Here is a 20,318-nt window from a genome sequence, read left to right on the forward strand (position 1 = left end):
AAGATCATATTTATGCTTTTGGCAGAGCCCAGGGCAACTTATGAGAAAAGATGGAGATTGTGTTTGCAACAGATACTTCAGCAGGTAGCTGTGGTTTGGCCAAGACAAATCCTCAAAGCGCTCATAACAAATATGATTGACTTATTAAATGCAAGCTGAGTGACTAAAATGTTACAGATATGTCTGCCTTCTTTGATACTGTCTAGATCAGTTTCACGTTTCAATTACAAAAGATATGTCAATTATAAATGTCAACCCTCTACATGGTGATTAAATCACTCTCGTTAGCCATTGGCTAATAAACTGTTAGATTTCACTTGCCATTGATTGAGGCTAAGAATAAGGTAAATTCCAGTGTGTAGTGCACTGTGTTTCTCTCAAACACACACAAAGAGAGAGAAAGCAAGAAAATCTTACATACCACATAGAATTGACATGCTACATGTTAAAGATATTCTTTTTTTGTGGGTTTTTTTCAGTTTGTAATTATTTTGCCATTAGAAACAAACAGAAGCCCAGCTGGTTCCTACAGTAGTGGGCATAAATAATTCTCAGTTTGCCAAGCAACAGTAGTGTAAATAGCGTTTATTGCTATTTGTACTTAGCAAAAACAGCCTCTGTCTAAAAATGGCATACAAATTTAGCAACATGCTAACATCAAACTATTGTTAACTGTAAACATTAAAGGGTTCACCTTCGTGTCGTTCCAATCCCATAAGACCTTTGTTCATCTTTTTAACACAAATTAAGATATTTTTGATGAAATCAGAGAGCATGTGACATCAGTGGTTCATCCATAATTTTATGAAGCTATGAGAATACTTTTTGTGTGGAAAGAAAACAAAAATAACAACTTAATTCAACGATTTCTTCTCTTCCAGGTCAGTCCGCCACCGAATGAAGTCGTTTATTTTTGTTTTCTCGTAGCGTTCTCGTAGCTTCCGAAAATTATGTTTGAACCACTGATGTCACATGCTCTCTGATTTCATCAAAAATATCTTAATTTGTGTTCCGAAGATGAACAAAGGTCTTACAGGTTTGGAACAACACAAGGGTGAGTAATTAATTACAGAATTGGCATTTTTGGGCGAACTATCCCTTTAATAAGTGAGAGACTATTAATGTTGCTTTGTGTGTTATATCGGTGTTGATATATTGGCCATTTCAAGATTATCAGCATCAGTTAATAATTGTGCCTGCTTGGCAAGTTAATAGATCTGTCTCTCTCTCTCTCTGTCTCTCACACACCCTGCTCTCTACAATAGCATCAGCACTGGCAATTGAAAAGTAAACTGACCATTAGTTTTGACTGATAGCACAGAAATACTGGTGCCTTATGTGAGCTGATGATGTGATCTGTTGGCCCTTTCGTTGCAAATGGGAACTTTACTCCTCAAACCCTGTGTCTCCTGGAACATCTTAATAATGAGTCAGGACTGCGAAAAAGGACCTGATCCCATTGTTGAGCTGTCAGCACGTACCTCCAGCCCTTACTTCACATCTTCCTTTTGCTCTTGGCTTTGATTTTATTAGTCCAAGTCTCATGATGACATCATCTGAATACACACATGCACACACAGCCCTCACAGTTAGTGTGAGATCAGCCAGGGCAATGAGCTCACACTTTTACAAGAAGAACCTCCTTACCAGGCATCCTGACACACTGACAGAATTCATCCTTTTTGTAGAGCAGCTCATACACACACACACACACACACCCTGTTCCATGCCGGAACTATTTTCGGCTCGACGCTCTGTGCAGTAAACTCAGTTCCAGCACATAGCTGCAGCAGATGGCTCAAGAGTGTGTAACATCAGAGCCAAGTCTTGTGCGATTTTGTTTAAAACTTACAAACATGGCTGGAGAAGAAGTAGAGGGCTTACATCTGCTCATGTCTAGGCACAAATCAAACCAACTAATTCAGCTCAGCTACTTCAGGGTCAATGACATGAGCTCATTTTCTGTTTGAATCTGAAAAAAAAAAAATCAATCATACAATGACATTAGTAAACCTGTTTTTAATTTCTAAATTTGAAATTCAGTAAAGTCATGCATGCTGCAAAAAAAAACAAGCTCATTCAAAGAAAGAAAGTGAATAGCTTGTGAAAAGTTTGTCATTGTGTTGAAGTGAAAAATATATTTAAAAACAAAAAAAGAAGAAAAAAAACAAGATGTGAGATGAAAAGGAAATATATTATTGCACTTGATGGTTACACTACATGACATTTAAACTTTTGATGAAAATAGCAGAACATTTTATCAAAACCCACATGAATACAAAGAGTACTTTTTCTAAGAACCTGGCACAACTCTATTTTGAAAAGATTTTTTCTTCTCTTTATTTTTCATTGACCCTGCAACCAGGTTTCTACGTCTCTGGCCCTCAAAGTTGGCCGCACATTTTTACAGTTGAATAATGGCTTTATAAGGCTGGTTGTCTGTGGATAAGCCCTGCCAACCCTTGTTTTCTGGTTCCAGCACTTGGAGGTCCAAAGAGGCAGATGGGAGTCCTGGAGTCTGAGCAGAAAGCTGGTTTTGGCTGCTTTGTATACATCACCCGGCCCTAAAACAAAAGCTCAGAAATCCAAACATCTCATTGTAAAACACAATCCCTCTGACGCCATTGCCAATTTACCGCCAGTCGTGAAAGAGCCTGAAGGGGGACATGGGTGAATGCTTGTATATCAGAATCATCTTGAAACAAATATTGTTCTTGTCTGAAGGAGACCAGAACAGTTGGCGTATGTTGTACTTTCATTGCTGGTGATCAGCATGGGATATTGGTATCTTCAATACACTTATAACATTCTTGGTCAAGCAACTTCATGGCCAAGCTTTGTTGACACATTTTTTTCTTGGGCCGGTTGCACCAGCTGTGCGTAAGTTACATCTTAGCCTGGTTTTAACGTTAAAGGAGCACTTCGCGCCACTAACATAGTTGAACTTTGTTAACGTCATACTACGCAACTACATGTTCATTTACGGAGAGCTTGCAACCTAATAGCTTTATTCTGCCTTAACAAATGGTGTACAAAGTTAGTTCTAAACTAGCATACGGATGGCTGATGTAATCTTATCGTGGTAAACAAGGCTACTATGATCCACAGACTAGACCAGCATCAAACCAGCACTAATCCGCCTGGAAATTCTTTCTGGTCTAAACTGTGATCTTCAGCAGGGTCTTGTTAAATTGGGGACTGTGTTCGATCTGGCAGATGTTTATGAAATGATGGCGCAACATTTTAAAAAGTTTGGCTGTTGTAAATTTGTTGCTCTTTCTGTATTTGCCAAGTGGCTGTTTTCCTGAGTTTCATTGCCTTGGGAGGTTAGCAAAAACAGTCTCCCTCTCCCTCTGATTTTTAATTGAAACCATTACGGGACCAATATTGGTTTTGCGATGGAGGTTGATCTGCAGGAACGCTCTTCTGTGGCGCTTGCAGACAGATGGTGTTGTTTGTTCCACGGCAGTCTCTCTCTCCAGTTCACAGGAACATGGCCGTGGAATTTTGCCAGGAACTTGATTAGCTTTCTGGAGTGAGCGGAACAAATCACCCACAAATGTATTTACCGCCTTCATCTCTTCAGCACGTCATGGCCCGTTTTTTTTTTTTTTTTCCCTGAAGCTCACGTTGCATCTCTTTACTCTCACGTCTGTTTCAAACACTTCATCAACTACTACAGATATTTGTGCTTTCTCAAGAAGAGGGCGTTTCATAGTGAGATTAGTGTGCGCTTATAATTGATATAAACCATTTGGCACGTCATCTTTTCTTATTCTCAACATATGGTTGTAATATGTAGATGTTGATAGGCAGAAGGTGCAGGAAATCCAGTGAAATATGCTTTTAGGAAGCATGCAGGGTACTAGGTGGAAAACAGATGTTAATCTGAGACATTCTGAGGACACAGGTGTGATGGAAACTGTGCAAATATTGCCTTCTTTGGCTGAGGCGTAAATGTACAGTAGGTAGCATTACAAAACCAGTGTAAAAACCATGGCAGCAGTGAGGTGTAAAATTTCATAACCCAATTTTTCAAACCTTTGGATCAGCAAATGCCAGATGTCAGGCTGTTCTTGCTTTCTCAGCAGAAGTAGATAAAACATTTTGGTTTGGCTGGATGATGTGATATTTAGTTGGGCTGTGTAAGACTCAGCAGCTCTGTAGGACATTTCTGAATCCATCAGGTTACCTCACAGGGGCTTTCAGAGTTCCCGTGAGCCTCAACACAGACTCAGACTCAGACTCCTGAGAGCAGAGCATGGACATTAGCTCATATCGCTGAGCTAACCCAGGGCTAAGCTCCAGTCTGGACCTGTTTACAGACAGATAAGGCATAAACAGGAAGATTTATGCAGGGCTAAGCCTGCTGAAATGTTCCAGACGGGTTCTTGTGAGAGTGAGAAGAGCAGGACTGAGAAGCAACGACACTCAAGACACTGAGGGAAATGCCATTCTTCTCAAATCAGACTCTGCTCCAATACAGACACTGTTCAGTGGACAGAATTTTTCTTAGTCTTTTTGTATCTTTATTGGATAGATATGGAGCAAAGCTGAGCAGTGCCACTCACTAAAATGTTCTTACTTATATTAACAGAAAAGTTTTTCATGCTAAAATGGCTTTTAAACAGGCGCATACATGCATACATTTGTTCTTACCGTTTAATTTAGATGTTTTTGATTTTAATTTTGATTTCTAAGTAAGGGACCATGTTAACAGTTTGTAAATTGTATACACCCAAACCATCTCCATTTAAGAACTTTCTGCATAATCACTCCTGAGAACATTTAATGTATTAATTTTTAAAATATTTTTAAATTAATATATTTTGTATGCTTTGCTAATATGCAAAAACGGAAAGTTTAAATCTGTATTGTAATGTTTTATATAAATTAATATTTTATTTAATAATTTTATTATTTCAATTAAAAGCAGAAGTTACCTTTGAGATGCTCTGATGAAAAAGGCTTATAGGAATAACAAATATAACCATAATCTAATTATGTTGTTTTCTTATTTACCCTGGACCCTGTTTCATAAATATACAGAAATAAGAATTGACTTTTGGGATTGGGATGAGGGTTTACAGTCTGAGGTAACTGCCTCCCACGGAGAGATTCTGCTGTTAACACACACTACTAATTATGCTCAATAAAGGTGGCTGCAACTTTCAGCACACACTAACCTCACTTTACTGACGCTTACCACATCACTCATGAGACACACTGTTGAAAATAAGCCTGCCTTTTAATTGCTCTCTGTTTTAGTTTTGTTTACAAAAGTCTATGTACATAATCTCACAGTTACCTGTGCTTTTACTTACCTCTCACTCTGAAGTCATTATTACTACAGATATTTCTTTCAAAATGTACATTGTGCGTCCTTCTCAGGTAGTATTTAAACCAGTGATCCTCAAATCTGGCTCGCGAGATCTACTTTCCTGCAGAGTTTATCTTTTAAACAGGCGCATACATGCATACATTTGTTCTTACCATTTAATTTAGATGTTTTTGATTTTAATTTTGATTTCTAAGTAAGGGACCATGTTAACAGTTTGTAAATTGTAAACACCCAAACCATCTCCATTTAAGAACTTTCTGCATAATCACTCCTGAGAACATTTAATGTATTAATTTTTAAAATATTTTTAAATTAATATATTTTGTATGCTTTGCTAATATGCAAAAACGGAAAGTTTAAATCTGTATTGTAATGTTTTATATAAATTAATATTTTATTTAATAATTTTATTATTTCAATTAAAAGCAGAAGTTACCTTTGAGATGCTCTGATGAAAAAGGCTTATAGGAATAACAAATATAACCATAATCTAATTATGTTTTTTTCTTATTTACCCTGGACCCTGTTTCATAAATATACAGAAATAAGAATTGACTTTTGGGATTGGGATGAGGGTTTACAGTCTGAGGTAACTGCCTCCCACGGAGAGATTCTGCTGTTAACACACACTACTAATTATGCTCAATAAAGGTGGCTGCAACTTTCAGCACACACTAACCTCACTTTACTGACGCTTACCACATCACTCATGAGACACACTGTTGAAAATAAGCCTGCCTTTTAATTGCTCTCTGTTTTAGTTTTGTTTACAAAAGTCTATGTACATAATCTCACAGTTACCTGTGCTTTTACTTACCTCTCACTCTGAAGTCATTATTACTACAGATATTTCTTTCAAAATGTACATTGTGCGTCCTTCTCAGGTAGTATTTAAACCAGTGATCCTCAAATCTGGCTCGCGAGATCTACTTTCCTGCAGAGTTTAGTCATCCCTTTCAAGGCATTTTTCAAGTAAATTAAATCAACAGCATTTGTACTGTAGCTAGTGTTTATCGCAAAAAAATATTTTCGATTGTCCCTCTATGAAAATGAATGAATAAATAAATAACAATGCAAACAGATCTGAGACACTTTCAACTGAAGCAAATGTGCCTAAAAAAGTAAAACATAATATTCACTGTTTCAGTAGTATAGCCACAAAATTTAAACAATATGCATGTTAACATGATGACATTAGTGTGATTTTTTTTTTTCTTTTTCTGTGTAAAGTTTAGGGTCAATAGGCTTAAAAAATAAATAAATAAATTAATTAATTAATTAACTATTTAATCATTGCATTAATGCGTTAAATTGATCAAAATACATATATATAAGACATATAAAAGCATTTATTCAAATAAATGCTGTTCTTTGAACTTTCTATTAATCAAAAAATCTTGAAAAATTCAGGGTTTCCAAAAAAAAAGATAAATGAATAAAATAATAAAAAAGCAGAACATAATAAGTAAAATAATACCTTTTTCTTGAGCATGAAAATTCAGCTTTGCCATCACATGAATAAATAACTTTTTAAAATGTATTAAATGTATTTAAAAACTAAATGTTAAAGTAATAAAAATATCTAAAAATCTAATTCTAAAAATAAAACAAAAATTATTATTTAAAATAAATAAATATATAAATAAAATTCTAATAATAAACAAATAATGTGTTGAAATTATTATTATGTTGTTTTATTATAATCATCATTAGGCCACAAATGCTATTGACTGAACTTAACGTATTGAACCCTAAATATTCCTTTAACAGGAAAACTGCACAGTTCAACACACTGTCTACAGTACAGAGGAACCCTAAAAATAACCTTCAACCTCAGTCCTAAATTCTTCGACGGCCTCTATGCCTTTCTCATGCTTTTTTCTTTTTCTTTTTGAAATTTATCACTGCTGGCAAGGATTGGGTGTTTGCCTGGAGAGCCGTCCAGAGGTTGAGCAGATGTTCATCCTGGTACTGGGTCGTGCACCGGGACAGATCTCAGCTCCTTCAGCATGTCATATACCTCTCTTTATCTCTCCCTCTCCATTACTACACCTCTTCTGTCTGTCACTGCACAATAGTACACAGGACCCTGGCTGTAGTTCAGATTGGCTGTCTGGCTCTCTGCGCAGCTCGTATGGGGTCCATCAGCGCTGTGGTGTGATGTAATGGTTTAATTGGGTTTGCCAGCACGGGGCCGGCTGAGCACAGAAAGAACACCTTTGGGAGAATGAGAGAGAGAAATGAGTGGAAAAAGCATGGAAATGTAAAGAGTCTGGGCTGTCTAGACCGTGTGCTTGGCTGTGTGGAGCTGTACGGCGAGTTTTTCAACATATGTGAATGTTTATCTCTCTGAAATGGAGCATGTGGACCCAAGGTCCATTTGGAGCCAAAAGGGAGGACTTTCAGAGCAAAGCCCGCCCTAGTCAAGCAAGACGACATGCAGAGAAACTCACAACACAATGCTTCATACATTTACAAGAGCATATGCACAACTATTAAATTAAACAAACACACACCTTTTCTTACCTACCTCTTACCTTTTTACCTACTTTGATCTTTTGCTCTCATTAAACTCTCTGTAATTGCTATAATTTGCATCTCATTCTTTAAACATAGCATTTGAAGGAAATCAAGCACGTAACACATAGTTAGAGTATTCTGGATGAAAGGTTAGCTGGCGCAAGTACACAGCAGTGCTTATGCTGACAGGACTCCTCAGTTGTGAGCTGCTATGACAGCTGTGAAGTGTACATGCTGTGTTATTCTTCCTGTACACTACTACACTAACACTGCTCTCGCTTGCTCTCTGTCTAACTATGTTTACATGTAGAATAATGATCTTTTTGTAATCAAAATGATAGCTCAAATACAACGAAAAGTACTAAAATGAAAACACAGTTAAAAAAGTAAACTGATCTCTGTCGAAAATGAAAATTTTAATGTAATGCATAGAAAATTATGGAAGCCCGTTTCCGCCACTGAATAAAAAATAAAAGAGGTAATTGCGACTTTTTATCTCACAATTCTGACTTTTTTTCTCAGAATTGTGAGATATAAACTCACAATTGCGAGTTAAAAAGTCATAATTGAGAGATATAAACGCGCAATTCTGAGAAATTAAGTCAGAATTGCGTGATATAAACTCGCAATTGCGAGACATAAAGTCGCAATTCTGAGAAATAGAGTCAGAACTGCGAGATATAAACTCACAATTCTGACTGTTTCTCTCGCAATTCGGACTTTTTTATAAACGCGCAATTCTGAGAAATTAAGTCAGAATTGCGTGATATAAACTCGCAATTGCGAGACATAAAGTCGCAATTCTGAGAAATAGAGTCAGAACTGCGAGATATAAACTCACAATTCTGACTGTTTCTCTCGCAATTCGGACTTTTTTTCTCAGAATTGTGAGATATAAACTCGCAATTCTGAGAACATATCAGTCTTTTTTCCCCCCTCAAAATTGGACTTTAACTCGCAATTGTGAGTTTATATCAGAATTGCGAGAAAAAAAGATATTACCACAAGATATAAACTCGCAATTGCGAGAAAAAAAGTCAGAATTGCGAGTTTTTATCTCGAGTTTTTTAAATTTTTTATTCAGTGTTGGAAATGGGCTTCCATAGAAAATGCATATTTGGAAGGTGCATATTTTAAATGATTGATGAATAATTGTCATGTAAACCTTTAAATTTAACTGTTTTCACCTTATTTATAACACTTGCATACATACATAGTGCAGTGTTTTTATACATATCAAAATTCAACATTATTGCATTTTCTACAGGGGCTGTGCTTTCTTTATTAAAGTCACATAGCACAAAAATGAATTCCTATATTGAACTCCTTATCCTATAATTCTCAAACTCTAAATTACAGCAGGACGTCTCTCTCCCACCAATCTTTGCTACATACTTTTTTCCATGTCTAGTTATTGATGGAAAAAATCATTTTGAGAGTTCAAATTCTTGAAAAGTTACTATTGGTTTTCTCATGACTAACTTCTTTAGCCAGCTGCTTGCATTTCCCAGCATAAATGCTGCTCTTCGCATGCACAAAAATGTTTTTTGTAATACATGTGATGCACATCTCTGTATATATAAACAGTATGTTTGCAATCTGCAGTCAGATTTAATGTATTCACATGGGCAAAAGGTCTGCATGTAAACAATCACTGTCTGCTACACATTAAGCTCATATTTGGAATGTAATACCAGTATACTTTAACTAATGAATAGGATTGAATGAATATAAAAAAGGAAAATGGAAATGAAAGAGTGCATTGTGCGATAGTGTTTTGTGCAGCGTTATCAATGTGTATACTGCATATTTTGGCAAATGTAGTATTCTGTGCACATTTGCAGAGTCTAAATGCTGCATACTGCTTGACATGAAGTATTTGATCCCCTTAAAGTCTGACTTTGATGGTGTGCATGTATGAAAGTGTGTACATATGTTGTCTATAAGGCTAATCTCAGCCGTGTGCCGTCCATCCAAAAGAACCTCCTGCCCGTCTCCTATTATGCACAGCAGTGTGTTATATAAACACTGGAAAGCAGACACCTTATTGTGTAAGAGGACCGTGTGTGAAAATATGGAGCACACATTCAAAGAAGGTTTCAAAAAACTATCAGGGCAGAGTGTTAAAGATGTGTTTTGGCAAAGATCGTGTGGAAGGTTTCATTTTGGAAAGGCCTGTTTTGATACTCTTTTTCCTTTCCTCTCATAATCTATAGTTTTGCCCTTAAATTTTATTACTTCAGACCTTCTCGCTGTAAAATGGGATGTGCATATCAATACAGCTTTGAGTTTTATGGGCCTGTCTTCATCAACAGAGAGATCTTTGTCTCTTGAACTGTCAAGGGGAAAAAACACTCCACAAGTTAACAAAAGGGGTTTGTATTGTACGCTAGGGTGGCTCAGGCAGCAAAAATCTGACAATTTCTCTTTGTAATACAATTGTAAAACATTTCCATTACTAATTCAGAAGCTACTGTGTCAAAGTAATATGGAACTGGCAGTTATTAAACCTGGAACTACTACATAGCTGTTTAGTTATTGAAAATGTATCAATCAACCAATCAGAATCAAGAATTTAACAACTCTGTTGTAGAAAATGTTAACGGCTTTTTTTTGTTGAATTCTTAGGTTGCAGAGGGATCTGAAGTGCACTTTGAGGCAGGAAATTTCTCTGAGTCATGTGAGGTGAAGGTGGAAAGTCTTCCTCATGGCAATGAGCACCTGCTTTCTTGGGCTCATCAACGCTATCGTGCAGTTACCTCTTTTAGCGAGCTCAAGATGGCCCACGACGTTTACATCAAGGTTGGAGAGGGTATGTAAATTATATTTATATCTAAAGCATTTTAGAATTCCCTTTTTAGGTACGTGTTGCTCAAAACGTTTTTATAATTATTATTAATATACTTTCATGACAAAGTTTCAAATCAGTATTTTGGTCTTTTTTGTAAAAAAAAAAAAAAAAAGCTTAAATGCAAATAATTGAAGCTAAATATAGTAAGACTTTACAGTGACTATAACTTGAAATGTTTTTCTTATCACACCAAATTTCTTATATTTATTTAAAAACAATAATAATTAAGAAAAATAAATGTAATTCAAAATGTAAAAATAAACTTAATTTAATTTGTTCAGAACATTATGGTTATATATATTGTTTTATTCTATTAGATATATAAATATCTAAAATATATATATATATATATATATTTAATGATTATATAATATAAAATAAGATATTTTTATATATAGAATAGTGCTGTCAAACGATTAATTATGATTAATCACATCCAAAATAAAAGGTTTTGTTTATATAACATATATGAGTGTACTGTTTATATTTATGTATATATAAATACACACACATGCATGTATATATTTAAGAAAAAAGTGCTGTTTATATATTAAAAATATTTATATATAATATAAACATACATGTAAATATTTTCAAAATATATACTGTATGTGTGTGTGTATTTATATATGTACATATATATAATATATAATATATATATAATACACAGTACACATACATATATTATGTGAACAAAAACTTTTATTTTGGATGTGATTAATCGCGATTAATCATTTGACAGCACTAATATAAAATATTTATTTGCTCTTTAATAAATGTTTGTTGTGCCAAAGACAGTTTTCCACTTGGTAAACAATAACATTTCTAAAGTAATTAGTACATTTATTTTGCTTTAAGGATGTTTTTATTTGAAAATCAAGCTGATTACTTCAAATCAAATACTGATTAAGAAAATTATTTGTTTTTAGCTGCCTTTGAACTTCAATCATGGCCCAGCACATGCTAATTCACTCTCAATGGTGCCTATTGACTGTGTTTAGTTACCAAACCCATGGGTAATAACACAAATACCAATGAAGCCACCTCAAGTCATTCTGATTTCCACTGGGCAACATTCAGTTTCATTTAAAAACAACATGGCAAAATCTGTGGGCTTTTTAACTGTCAGGTTTTCTCTCTGCCTCTCATTTGTATCAGTTGATTTGCTTGCGTGTCACTCCCTTCTTTTCTGTCAGACTCATAAGCAACCAAGTGATGGAGAATTGATGGAAAGACCAAGTAAACATACGGGAAGAGTTTCAGGCGAAAACTCTTAACCGCCAGCTTGTGCGTACAGGCCCTTTGCCAAACCTGAAGCCTTTCACAACAGCCCTTTTAAAAAGAGAAGGATGAGGAAGAATAGCAGACTGAGAGGAAAAAGGGAATGTGTAAAGGGAAAGTTTGGCAGGGAAGGTATAGAACAAGCATAAAAGAAAATAGAGCCCAAAACAGAAAGTCCAAATTTATAGCAGTGCCAGGAAGCCCTGCAAGATGGCAAAGTACCTTAGCCATCTGCCCGATGACATGAGCCGTAGGGGGGAAATTGGCTTATTCTCAAAGGAAATGGTTTGGGGGAATTTAACTTGAAACCGACTGTTGGACTTTGATATGATGTTTGAGTCAGACATGGCTGCCACATTCAAATAGATGTTGTTGTTTACTTGTTGAGGGCATGAAAGTGAGAAAGTAGAAACAGATACTTGCAAAATACGCGCCATTAGCGCAGGGAGCCGCAGGACTCGTTTGAAGAAAGAAAAAAAGGACAGATCCGGCTGTGTGTTTCACCCAGGGCTCCATCGTGTTTCCCCTGCTGAGTTCTAAGACCAAACCAGCAACACATCTGACTTCAGCATCTCTCTGCAGTCAGGTTGCCCGGTTAAACTGCTGCTGCTCATTTTTCAGTCCGTAAAAGAACATAAGTTTCAAGTACTAGAAGAAAGTAATGACTGCATCGTTCAAAGTACACTTTTCCAGTCTCTGAGCCTGTTTCGGTCAGGCCCGTAAAACATTTGGCCACGTGTCATTTTGAGTTTGTGGTTTGGCAGCGACTCAAAAGTCTGTGTTTACCTCTACAGGAGAGTTCTGGCCTTCTACTCTATCTCTACCCTTTGTAGCTCTGCATGAGAGCGGACATGCTTCCGATCTGTTTGCTGCAGAGAACAGGCAACCCTCTTTCCCCCAGTACCTCAAAGAGCCAGGAAGAGCTGAGAGTATGAGATGCCAACCTTTTCATGATGAGTTCACACTCGTCACCCTTGCGCTTTGTCCAAAAGCATAATGGCCAAATAAGGAAGCATCTGTCTTCTGTTTCTCTGGGGCAAAGAGAAGAGCCATTATCTCTTTTGTGGAGGAGCAAAGAAAACAGTGTTCAAGAGCCGAGAGGATTTTTTTTTTTTTTTTTTTTTTTTTTTTTATTTTTTGGGAATTTTTTTTTTTTTTTTTTTAATATTTAATTTTTTGCACAGAACAATTTTTTTTTTCTGCAACAGGACAAGTCAGTCAGAGTACTGTGTTTTCACTGATTAATAAGAATTTATAAGGGATTAATCTGCCAATATTTGGCCATTTTGTGAGAATATCGTCATTGTTGTTTTAATTAAATGTTGAAAAAATTATTATTATTATTATTATTGTTGTTATTATTCATTTTAGCATGTCTATGTACAATCCATTTTTGGATCAAAAGTTTTGAATCAGTAAGATTTGAATTTATTTATTTGTTTGTATGTTTGAAAGAAATTAATACTTTTATTCAGAAAGGATGCATTGAATTGATTAAAAGTGACTGTGAGAACAGTTTAAAAAAAAAATGTATTTTCTATTTAAAATAAATGCTGTTCTTTTGGATTTTTTAAATCCTTTTTCTTAAATAAAAAAACAGCACAACTGTTGTTGTTATTATTCATTTTAGCATGTCTATGTACAATCCATTTTTGGATCAAAAGTTTTGAATCAGTAAGATTTGAATTTATTTATTTGTTTGTATGTTTGAAAGAAATTAATACTTTTATTCAGAAAGGATGCATTAAATTGATTAAAAGTGACTGTGAGAACAGTTTTAAAAAAAAATGTATTTTCTATTTAAAATAAATGCTGTTCTTTTGGATTTTTTAAATCCTTTTTCTTAAATAAAAAAACAGCACAACTGTTTTCAACTTAAAATATTGAGCAAAATATTTTCAAATTAAGTATAAGAATATATTACATATTTTTATTAATACATTAATAATAAAATAGAAAACTATTTACATTTTACAAACTGTTAGAAAACTGTTTAAATTGTAATAATATTTCACAGTATATTTTTTATAATTTATCGCTCCTCAAACCAAAAAAGTGTTATCGGTGATATCGGATCAATCATATCGGCATTTGGCCAACCTGCTTTTAAGGTATGGGCATCACAAGTGGTCACTGAAAATAGTTTGTCCACTATGAAAAAACCCACAAACTTCACTCTGTTTCCATTCCTGCTCTTGTGCTGTGGTCTGGCACACAGCAAATACAGACAAGCCAAGTGATACAAACAGTGAAATGTTCCAGTGCTATTATACTAAATATAAGATTATAGGACTGTAACTAACTGTTGGTGAATGTGGTGAATGTGTCAAACAGGGTCTGGGTCCTCAAAATTTCTAGCCCTTAGCCTAAACGTATCTCATATTTGTTTCAGACCCCGTCTTCTCCGAGACCTGTAAGATCGATAACAAATTCCTGTCTCTAAACTACCTGGCAAGCTACATCCAGCCCCAGCCATCCACAGGGTGTGTTCTCTCAGGTCCTGATCACGACCAGGAGGTCCACATCATTGAGCTCCAGGCACCAAACTCCAGCAGGTGAGGAGAAGACCGTTGAACTGCATTCCTTTTGTGTTACAAAAATATCCAAACATTTTCTTCTTCTTAAATCTTATGTCAGGAATAAACTAAGAAGTTTCTGTAATACAGCTCCTGCAGAGTAAAGTGAATATAATGTTCAGGTTATTCTTAGAAGTTTGTACTAATTTTGGAAGCTTAGAAGCTGTAATTACACCAACAGTTTGAAACACAAGTAAAATCGCTGTCTTTTGCACTTTCATATTATTTTCTTAGCTTTTTAGTGCTTGCACAACAAAATGAAGAGCAAAGAATATGCATTTTGTTCGTATTAAATACAGAGAAATACAATTAATTTACACTACCATTCAAAAATGTGGGGTCAGTATTATTGTCTGCGAGAAATTAATACTTTTATTCAGCAAAGATGCATTCAATTGAGTGATGGAAAACGTGATGGAAACGTTTGCATTGGTCCAAAAATTAAACGTAAACTTTCTATTCATCAAAGCAACCTTAAAAAAAAATCGGTGAAAACTTCAGCTTTGCCATCACAGAAATAAATAAAATTTTAGAAACGGGTTATTTTAAATTGTAATAATATTTCACAATATTACTGTTTTTATTGCATTTTGAGCATAAGAGACATCTTTCAAAATCATGAACAAAAACCTTACTAACCCCTAACTTTTGAATGGTAGCGTATATGATTTAATCTGCTGTTGAAAGACACCTGAAGGCCTTTCCAGACATCAATTTCACATAAAAGAAGTACATACTATGCATAAATGTGTTTCTGTGTTTAGTATACCATGGTGTGTATGTGGGCGCTCATGGGTGGGTGTGTTTGCTTTCTTGTGTAAATGTGCGTGCAAGTCGCTTTGTATTTGTCATTTTAGGTTGTCATTGTGTTTCCTCCGGTTCTGTAAAGTTTATTTGGAAATAGGCAGGAACTAGGGTATTGTTGATTTTGGGAAACTCTTTGCCGGGTAGAACTCTCTCCGCCCCCGCCAATATCACTCACTATTGCCTAATAGTGACTCAAAAAATGAAAAACAGATCTAAAGATATGCAAGCATCATGATGGATCCCAGCATTGCGTTATGTGGTCTGTTTCACATGTGTCCAGCTTTGTTTTCTAGGAAGCGGTCCAGATTTTTAATCAATTGGCGAGACACAGAAAACATGTTAAAAATGAAGATTCATTTTTCCAAGATTCTTATGGCCTTTCTTCCATTGCCACTCTCTCTCCTTCTCTCTGAGTAGTGCATTCCAGGTGGATGTGATTGTGGATTTAAGGCCGCTGGATGGTGACGCCCCGCTCCATCGTGACGTAATGTTGCTTCTGAAATGTGAGAAGTCAGTGAATTGGGTAATCAAAGCCCACAGCGTCATCGGCAAACTGGACATTGTGGTATGATTTCTCAATTACTGGCTACATGCAAAATATATAATGTAAATGCAAAGACAGCAAATCCCTCATGACTATTTTTTTTTCCATTGTTGCTTTACATACTAATTTATAATGTTTAAAGAAAGTTTAGTGGAAGTTTAAAACAAATATACTGTTTAAAGATTGCATTTTATGCAATAATTAAATTAAGAAAAGGATCAGATAAATACTACTGTTATATACAGATTTTTCTTTATGTTTTTGAAAAAACATTCTTATTTTCAAAAAGGCTTTCTTGTTATTATCACATTCTAATATGTCTGTGTTGCTTAGTGAAGTCTGAAAACCACAATTTAGTTTTTTTTTTTCAGGGTTGTAACATTACGTCTTTACTGTCAAAAAATCTATATCAAAATCAATCTTTTTTTTAATAGTTGGTAAGTAAACTATATACAATATTTTTTCTCTGTGTCAAAAGAATGAGCAAAAGATAGCAAGTTGATCGAGCATAAGAGACATATTTCAAAATCATGAACAAAAACCTTACTAACCCCTAACTTTTGAATGGTAGCGTATATGATTTAATCTGCTGTTGAAAGACACCTGAAGGCCTTTCCAGACATCAATTTCACATAAAAGAAGTACATACTATGCATAAATGTGTTTCTGTGTTTAGTATACCATGGTGTGTATGTGGGCGCTCATGGGTGGGTGTGTTTGCTTTCTTGTGTAAATGTGCGTGCAAGTCGCTTTGTATTTGTCATTTTAGGTTGTCATTGTGTTTCCTCCGGTTCTGTAAAGTTTATTTGGAAATAGGCAGGAACTAGGGTATTGTTGATTTTGGGAAACTCTTTGCCGGGTAGAACTCTCTCCGCCCCCGCCAATATCACTCACTATTGCCTAATAGTGACTCAAAAATGAAAAACAGATTTGAAGATATGCAAGCATCATGATGGATCCCAGCATTGCGTTATGTGGTCTGTTTCACATGTGTCCAGCTTTGTTTTCTAGGAAGCGGTCCAGATTTTTAATCAATTGGCGAGACACAGAAAACATGTTAAAAATGAAGATTCATTTTTCCAAGATTCTTATGGCCTTTCTTCCATTGCCACTCTCTCTCCTTCTCTCTGAGTAGTGCATTCCAGGTGGATGTGATTGTGGATTTAAGGCCGCTGGATGGTGACGCCCCGCTCCATCGTGACGTAATGTTGCTTCTGAAATGTGAGAAGTCAGTGAATTGGGTAATCAAAGCCCACAGCGTCATCGGCAAACTGGACATTGTGGTATGATTTCTCAATTACTGGCTACATGCAAAATATATAATGTAAATGCAAAGACAGCAAATCCCTCATGACTATTTTTTTTTCCATTGTTGCTTTACATACTAATTTATAATGTTTAAAGAAAGTTTAGTGGAAGTTTAAAACAAATATACTGTTTAAAGATTGCATTTTATGCAATAATTAAATTAAGAAAAGGATCAGATAAATACTACTGTTATATACAGATTTTTCTTTATGTTTTTGAAAAAACATTCTTATTTTCAAAAAGGCTTTCTTGTTATTATCACATTCTAATATGTCTGTGTTGCTTAGTGAAGTCTGAAAACCACAATTTAGTTTTTTTTTTTCAGGGTTGTAACATTACGTCTTTACTGTCAAAAAATCTATATCAAAATCAATCTTTTTTTTAATAGTTGGTAAGTAAACTATATACAATATTTTTTCTCTGTGTCAAAAGAATGAGCAAAAGATAGCAAGTTGATCCAATGACTGTTAGATCTGGAGGCCTGTCATGAAATGGAGTAATAACAGAAAGAGGAGTGTAGTGAGTTTTTCTTCAGCCAGAGCCTTTGGAGTGTTTTTATTGTAGTGTTGGCCTGGCACTTCAGAATATGAATTATGGGAGCGTCTGGCTGCTGGTTTCAGATAGCGCAGCACAAGACACACCACTGAAACTGTCACTGCACTGCTCTTGGAAAGCGATTGCGCACACTGTGTAATTTAATGCTAAATATTTGTGCGTTTTTATGTGCTGCTTACTAGAAAAAATCTGCAGTGTCATTATAACAAGTCACATTACTTTTAAGAGTTTTAAGGTGTTTATATGATATTTTATGGATGCATTTCTGAACTGGAAAAGAGTAATGTAGAGAAAAGTACTTTATATACAAGTACAGTGTGATTATTTCACATACTGATCTCTCATTGAATATACAAAGACAGAAACCAAAACAGTACAGTAGACAACAGCAGTTTTTATATAAGAATGTTTATATTTTTAATTGGCAGCAGTTGAAGTTAAAGAAATTGAGACATGCTCCAAGACTCAAAAGTTAACACAGTATTTCACAGAATTTTGGAATTAAACTATTGGGGTACAGTGTTCCTACATTATGCTATGGTAGTTGGCATTGGCAGTCACAAAGTTCATTAGAGAATTTTTATGTGAATGTCTAAGATAGTGTGAAAAGCATCTGTCTCCATAAATTAGTTTGATTGAACATGTCTGTGTCCAAGTGAATCAGTTTCAGTGTTTTAGAGCATGGGAGAATGTAAGGTATGCATGTGATACGATCCACAGCCTTGTAAAATCAAAGCCCTGCTACTGTTGGCAGATCGGCTCGAGCTCATTGTCCAGCCTGGTGTGGGAAACACGGCTGGGAATGAGGACTATCTGCCCTTCACACCCAACAAAGAACAAAGAGAAGCTAACATATCATTCCTATGTAATTTGACGCATCTCAAACCACAATCAAACTGAACCTGTTAAATTGGTCATAGATCAACAGCAGCATGACTCACTTTGTCGAAACTACAGATATATATGTAATGAGGATGGTCCAAAAGTTTTGCAATAAGGACCAATGTCGTGTGATAAAAATAAAAAAAACGGTTTTGCATATATATTTTTTTTAATTGCATCGATATGACAATTTAATATTTTAATATTGCATATTTTTAACTATAAGCTCAGACATATGCATCCAAGTACATTGCGTTCATTAATTTTTGATTTAACATTGGAAACAGAATTATTGACAGCTTGAATGTTTTTATCCATTTTCTAAGCCTTTAACCTTAAGAAAAATCAAGCCAAATTCTTGTTTTTGAAAAATTTAAAAATACACTATTTTCTGATTTTTCCCTTTCAATATTAAATCAAAATATTCAACATAAAAAAAAGAATTAGGAATTAGTTCTGATGATAAAATTTACACTGACAATGTAAGCATTGTTTTGCATTTGAGCACTGACGTGTTTTTTTTTAAGTCTTACCATTCTTGCAATTTGATTTAAAACATGCATTATGTTGCAATATCTTTTCTGGCCAACGTTTCTTTACTTCCATTTGGGGCTTAGCGAATGTTAATTTTGGATCATACGATAAGGTATTAGATCAGAATACTGTATGTTAATGAAATCAAGAACAACTTTGGCTTATTGTTTTAAGAGTTGTGAAATGTGTCTCAGAAAAACTAATTTGGAGTTGAACTGGACTCAAAGAATGAACACTTCTGACTGTATTCCTTTATGTTTCTGCATGTGAAGTGAATGCGTGTTATTTTGTTCTTCCCCTCTGTCCTTCTCAGACGTCAGATACTGTCAGCCTGAGTGAAGACACAGAAAGGCTGGTGCCGGTGTCAAAGACGGTGAAACAGAAGCTGCCCGCAGGATCTCAGGCTCTCATCCAGTGGGCAGAGGAAAATGGATTCAAACCCGTCACTTCCTACACCAACACCCCTGTTGCCAACCACTTCAAATTGCGCCTCAGAGAACAAGGCAAGAGCAGTAACTGAAGATATGAAAAGTCTAAACTCAAAATAGTTACATTATGCTAAATTAGTAAATAAGTCTTAATTATAAATAAACCTAATTAATTGAATACACTGCAAAAAAATAATTTCAGTAACATTCAGATTTCAGTAACACAACACCAAATTAAAATGCTAGTGTTAAAACAACTGCAAAATGCTTAATAAAAAAGCTATTTTCCTATAGACATATAAAACCTGAATCAAGAACAATTGTTAATATGTTGGTTTTTAAGTAAATGTATCTCATAATATTAATTTGTACGGGAAAACAAGATAAAAATACTAAATTCTCTGAAGAAAAAAATCAGCATTGATAAAAATAACTATACATTTCACAAGCTAATGTGAGTTGGTTATTACTGTGTTTGCTTTGTGTGTGATTTCCTTGCATTTGCATTAACAACAAGAAGTTGTCAATCAGAGTGATTTTTCAATCTCAACTGCTGTCACTTCCAGATCTAGGGAACATGGATGAGGGAATGTTCCCACCAGAGTTGTCCATTCTCCGCAGTACCAACCCACTTCCTAAGCCCAGCGCCCGGGATTCCCCTGCACGGAACAGGTTCCCTTTTCCCTTCCTG

General features: G+C 35.2%; 1 protein-coding gene across 2 annotated transcripts in view; it reads left to right on the plus strand.

The window, feature by feature from the left end:
- The window catches only part of LOC107555391 (transforming growth factor beta receptor type 3-like), a 140,008-nt gene that overhangs the window by 98,316 nt on the left and 21,374 nt on the right, over positions 1-20,318 (plus strand). Inside the window, exons 5-9 of one of the 2 annotated variants that reach the window (XM_016238168.1) lie at positions 10,490-10,673; positions 14,386-14,548; positions 15,794-15,941; positions 19,513-19,702; positions 20,194-20,299. In XM_016238168.1, coding sequence (XP_016093654.1) covers positions 10,490-10,673; positions 14,386-14,548; positions 15,794-15,941; positions 19,513-19,702; positions 20,194-20,299 — 791 coding nt within the window. Of the gene's footprint in view, positions 1-10,489; positions 10,674-14,385; positions 14,549-15,793; positions 15,942-19,512; positions 19,709-20,193; positions 20,300-20,318 lie in introns of both variants that reach the window. The other variant, XM_016238169.1, reaches the window with a different exon arrangement.

The sequence above is a fragment of the Sinocyclocheilus grahami genome, unplaced genomic scaffold (genome assembly GCF_001515645.1).
Source record: "Sinocyclocheilus grahami isolate Dianchi unplaced genomic scaffold, SAMN03320097.WGS_v1.1 scaffold533.1, whole genome shotgun sequence".
In the NCBI taxonomy this organism is placed as follows: Eukaryota; Metazoa; Chordata; class Actinopteri; order Cypriniformes; family Cyprinidae; genus Sinocyclocheilus; species Sinocyclocheilus grahami.